Source organism: Octopus bimaculoides, chromosome 14 (assembly GCF_001194135.2).
Source record: "Octopus bimaculoides isolate UCB-OBI-ISO-001 chromosome 14, ASM119413v2, whole genome shotgun sequence".
NCBI lineage: Eukaryota > Metazoa > Mollusca > Cephalopoda > Octopoda > Octopodidae > Octopus > Octopus bimaculoides.
Genome location: NC_068994.1, coordinates 2,507,052 through 2,512,753, shown reverse-complemented (window position 1 = coordinate 2,512,753; position 5,702 = coordinate 2,507,052). Strand labels below are relative to the sequence as shown.

General features: G+C 31.1%; 2 protein-coding genes across 2 annotated transcripts in view; one reads left to right on the top strand and one right to left on the bottom strand.

The window, feature by feature from the left end:
- The window catches only part of LOC106883412 (protocadherin-17), a 10,207-nt gene extending 8,789 nt beyond the window's left edge, over positions 1-1,418 (top strand). Inside the window, exon 5 of the mRNA XM_052972997.1 lies at positions 1,357-1,418. Within this exon, the coding sequence (XP_052828957.1) occupies positions 1,357-1,418 (62 nt within the window). The remainder of the gene's footprint in view (positions 1-1,356) is intronic.
- Positions 1,419-4,268: 2,850 nt separating this feature from the next.
- Positions 4,269-5,702, bottom strand: part of LOC106878682 (protocadherin-11 Y-linked) — a 16,734-nt gene continuing 15,300 nt past the window's right edge. Inside the window, exons 8-10 of the mRNA XM_052972996.1 lie at positions 5,324-5,432; positions 4,765-4,918; positions 4,269-4,390 (exon numbers count right to left, since the gene is read on the bottom strand). Of these exons, the coding sequence (XP_052828956.1) occupies positions 4,269-4,390; positions 4,765-4,918; positions 5,324-5,432 (385 nt within the window). The remainder of the gene's footprint in view (positions 4,391-4,764; positions 4,919-5,323; positions 5,433-5,702) is intronic.

The window sequence follows — 5,702 nt, the reverse complement described above, 5'->3', positions numbered from 1 at the left end:
CTGTTCTCCCTTTTGTTGGAGTTGACTAAATGTAATTAAATCCTTATTTTCTAAGAAGGAGCTGTCTGATTCCTGTAAGTCAGTAGCAATGTCCCCTACATAGGTATAGGGAATATTCTCTTCTTTAACATGGTATGTGATATCTTCACTTAGATAACAGTGGAAGATAGTCAGCAAAATACACAGATACAGCAACATCTCTGCTTTTGATGGTATTAAATTGTTGGTATTAAATTGTTGATCTGAAACAGAAAAAAGTTTTGAAAGTGAGAAGATGCCTTATTTTAGAAATCATAATTATTGTTAGAAATCACATTGATTACATCGATCTGTTAAGCATATACTAATTACATGTGGAAATAATAGTTTAAGGCCATGAAATGAGAAGCACAGGAAGAAAAGAAAAATAGTATTACTGGTGAAAATCTATGGATGTATATATCTACATATAAACATATAGGCATGTATACAACCTATATTCATGGACATTAACTTAATTAGATAAATGAATTCACTGAGGGTCTCACAAACCAATCAATGGTTCATTTCACTGTAAAATGTAAGAGACAGAATTAAGAGGATTTTGTTTACCTCACAATTCAAAGTTTGCACTGAATCCACTACATAATAATATCGAAGTACAGAAAATTGCCATTGTACAAATCTTTAAGTATTAGACTTCATACCAAAACATCTTTCATTCTGTGGTGGTACCAAGGCTCTAAGATCCACTGAACTGCAGTCTATATGTATTACATATTGTACCTTGATTGCAGTAACCAGTTTCTTATGTGTGGGCTGTGGATGATGAGATTTTTGGACACACTACCATGTCAACTACAATGATCAGGGCTACTATGGAAACAAAAGTCATCCAGGAGTGACAGGTGTGCTCTGGATATATAATTTAGACATGATGGTAAAGTACAGTAGAACATCATCACTGAATGTGTTACATATTATGAACTGACACATTAAACAAAAATATGTTGATAAACTATGATTTTCTATACCACTTCAAAGTCAAAAGAGATTGAATCAAGTCAAACTATTCTGTACCAATGATGTATATGATTACTTCACTGAATCAAGTAATTGTATTTTGTTCCATTAAAGATATTTACACAAGACTACTGCATAGCAAATAAAAGTGCTGAAAATCTTTTACCATTCATATTTGGTGTTTATTTATTCTTAAGATATGTATGAATAAATATAAACCCTAAAGATGACAGACGATCAAACTAACCGTTGAAGATAGAAACATAACGGAAAACAAAACCAGAAAAACTGGACAGCTTTTGGAGGAGTCGTAGTATTAAATCATCTGAGTTCTATACTTTCATTTCCTGTCAGAAATGGTAAATTTTGAGTTAGTTCCCTTGAGCAAATACAAAGTTGTAAGACCCAACAGATAATGATCTTCACATCCTCCGCCATCTTATAGAGACATTGTGAAAAATAACAATACTTTTTATGGATTAAGTATAACATCACAATATACGAAAGAAATTCTGTTGTATATCATAAATTTTAGGTTAAAAGTAGAACAGGGAGATATTGTGACACTGCAATCCATGTTAAACATTGATGATAGTAACAGGCATATTGTACACAGTGCTCGGGTGCACTGTAACCTATTGGAAAAGGGTAAAATAGGGAACAAAAAGCAGCAATAAGTCAAGAAAGGAAAATGGTTATAAAAGCTAAAAGTATACACACAGTAGACAGAATAAAACAAAAAAGACAAAAGCTAAGAGTAAAAGAAATGGTGCATAGGTATATCAGGAGTAGTGTTGGTGAATTTCATGAAGTATAGGAATTTTGAAGAACATAGTTTGCTGGAAACTAACAATCAATGAGGGTAGTTTATTCCATGCTTCAACAATTGTGAGCATGAAAAAATATTTCACAACAGCATGGGTATTGTGCTGTCTTGAATATTAATATATGTATATTGAGGCTTAGTTTCTTTAGGTCCTAAAGATACTTAAAATATTCACCATTCTGCTAAGCAAGACATAAAACAATATTATTCTCTCCTCAATGTTGTTGGGAGATATCTGTTCAATACAAAGATCATAGACTTTCTGTATCAAGTTATAATATAAGCATGCTGGTCGTCTGCTTTCATGGAAGAAATACTTTATTACTTCACTCAAATTTATGTTGAATGAAGCTGTTAATGTTTATAGGACAACTTTGGTGAGAGTAATATTGAGTTGTATCTCTGGCCATTAATATGACACCATGAGAATATATGATGTAGGGAAAATGAAACAATTACACAGAAATATATTTTAAAATAAATTTACTGTGAGATAATTAATTAATAACACATATAGAGTAATTACATCCTTTGTTTTTAACTGAAATCACTCTTATACATAAAGAGAACATTTAATTTGCTAATTGTTATATGGCTACAATAATATAACAGACTTAGAATAACAGTTGAATGAGTTCAAAATATCTTATAAAGAAATTAAATTAGGAGAGAGTGGATAATTAATTTAAAGTAATTATAACTGTTGCAATAAACAATCAATATTAACAGGTTTTAATGCTTAAAATCATAGAAATAAATATGTTAACAAATGCACTTATTTTCCCCTTCAAGATGGAATATTATTATTAAGTAACCTTCCAAAAAACAATATTCTATCAAATGAATTTAACAAGATACATTTTTATGAGAAAATGGTCTCCTCACTGCACACATAGACAGAGAAAAGGACACACAGTCAAGTTGAAACACAGACAGACACTAATATGCAAAGGAGACAGAATTATTAATAATTTTCTTGCTATTCAGTAACAATATTAATTCAACAGAGAATTTCTTTATAGTATTAAATGTCGTTAAATGATCATTGTGCACAATAATTTATAATTACAAAGACTAAACAATAGCTCGTTGAGTCACTGAATGGGAAAGCACGTCAATAACTAATAAATAATATAAAATAACATGGAAATGTGATGATGAAGGACTTATGTTTGTGAAAATTATGAGAATACAAGTTTAAAAATGTATTCTTTAAATAAAATGTTTCTCTGAAGAAAATCTTTGAAAGCCTTGATGGCAAGGAGCACATTAAATGAGAACTAACAAAGATTTAATATGGCCACCATTGGAATATTATATTTTGAATTTTGATATTAAGTGATAAGCAAAATTATTCTTTCACATGACTGGTTAAATAATATAGAATAATAAACTTACCTTCATTGTGTAAAATCCTTTGTTATAAACTGTGACTTGGTCCCAATGTTCTGTTGTTAATGGTTGTCTGTGTCACTGCTGCTATGGTGTGACAATGGCTTCATGTTGATGGAATAGTGTTGGTGGTGAGTCAGTGGGGAACCAGCAGTTCCTCTCAGTCTTCCTTTGTGGATGTGTGATGTTTAATGTGAGTGTGTATGTGCATGTATGTATATTTGTGTATGAGAGAGAAAGGGAGAGAGAAGGATGGGTGATGCTTACTCCAGCCTCACTCAAACTAGATGTTGTGTTTCCCCTCCACAAAGAAAAAGGAGAGAAATATACATATACAGAGAGAGAAGACACCACTATCAGCTCCACTAACAGTCAGCCATGATAAGTCTATATAACACCAACATGTCTGATGTAGAGAGAGAGACTGACATAGAAATACTTAGAACAGAGAGGTTATATTAACAAAATATGGCTGATGTTGGTAATGTGTGTGTAATTTAAAATGTAAATACAATATTGATAATAAGAGTTAGTGTGTGCATCTGACCTAATTCTAAACAAAGCAGGATTTGAAAATTTAAACATATATTGATATGTAAACTAAGTAAATCATATTTCCTGAAATAATATAATTCCTACTCAAAATGTATATGAAATATACATGTAAACAATGTAAAATATATTTCTTCAAATACTATGATATAATTAATAAAACATTTTCGAAAGCATTTTTACTTTTAAATTTTATTTTTCAAAGAGAAAAATTTATTTTAAATTTCCAAAAATGTTTATCTTACCTAAGTTTATGTAATTACAGAGAGTTATAATTTGATTGAAATTATTCTTGGCTATAACTGATGGTTATTTTTTTATCTGTAAAAACCTTCCAAAGATATATTTATAACATGTGTAGTTTGAAATGCATAGAAAGGAATTCAGTCATATGTAAGCAATATCATTAACTAACTAATATATTTCTGTTGTTTTAAATGTTGTGTGAATGTTGAAGGGTGATATTATTTCTGTTGTGTTAACTTCTCAGTCTCACTTAACTGGCAACAACATCTGGTGTTGAAGGTAACTGTCTCTCTGGAGGTTTCACATATCTGTCTTGGTAATGGTCTCTCTCAATGGTGCTTGATACATCGGGTGGGGCACCACCATAGATTCCTGAAACACATACATATATATCAAATAAATGTATTGCATAAATCATATAGTCAGTAGGTATTTTATATCAGTAAAAAAACTGTCAAACCTTTATATTTAGATGTGTTTTAATTGTACAATATATTATGTTGTTTATTGGTAATTGGTATTTCTAAGTTTCCTTACAGCTTACTATGTTGTGATTAGTTAATATACATTTAGGAAGATACATTACATAATGTCACAAAAGCTGTCTCTAAAAAAATCATGATTATCATTCAGGATATGAATTTTATATTAATTAACAGATTAAAGAGTTTGAAGAAAGTGACATCAAAAATGAAAGACATTATAATGAAATTTATAACAAATGCGAATGGCTGAGAGTGTTGTACCTGACATTGCTGGTATTTCTTCATATTGTCTACTTGACCGCTCACTCCAGCACTGTCCACTACTCTTGCGACTGGTCAATGTGTCAGTGGGATAATTAGAAGACGGTCTGTTGTCTCCATAAGATGTCACCTCTATTGGTTGACTGTATTTCTGCTGAGAATGCAAATAATAACAAAATATATTGTAAAGGTATCATTTATAAATGTGAACCTGTTACATAGCTAATTCTTAAATATTAATGGGTACATTATGTAATAATATACTATCTACAAGCTATTCTTATTAACTGCCCATATGAGCACCTAACTAGAACAAGTTAACCAAAATTAGACACATCACAAATAATTATTTTATAGCTCACTCTGAAAAAGTAAATAGTGTCCATATTGTTTTTAGATCTGCCTTTATTAGTTATACAACAAATTCATATTGTGCATGTGTTTATATAATTGCCACACAAGCCTGGAGGTATCTCAACTGCTATATGAAGAGTTTTCATAAAACTAGCAAAGGTTCTATTGACAAATGGGAAAAAAGTATGGTGGTTAATTAAGTCACTGATGCTCTACAATGCATGAATGAACCACTAATACACCTAATAGTGATTCTCCTGGATTTGAACAAGAAACAGAAGGCATTTGTCAACTCTGCACTGTACTGGTAAATTCTTCAGAGATAATGTAAACCAAAAGCATTTGGATAGTAAACAACATTCTTAAATTTCCAAACAGGAAAGTACCTTTCATATAAACATGGTGCCATCTAATAGTCAATCAAAGTAAGGCTTACCTTTGTGGACTTCTGAAGTGATCTGCTCATTGTCGATGTCTTCCAGTCTTCAGGATAATAATGGCTTCTCGAATGACCATATCTGTCTGATGTCTCTCCTCGATTACCTGACATCACAGGTACACTGTTGTTACCTTGATAGATCAAC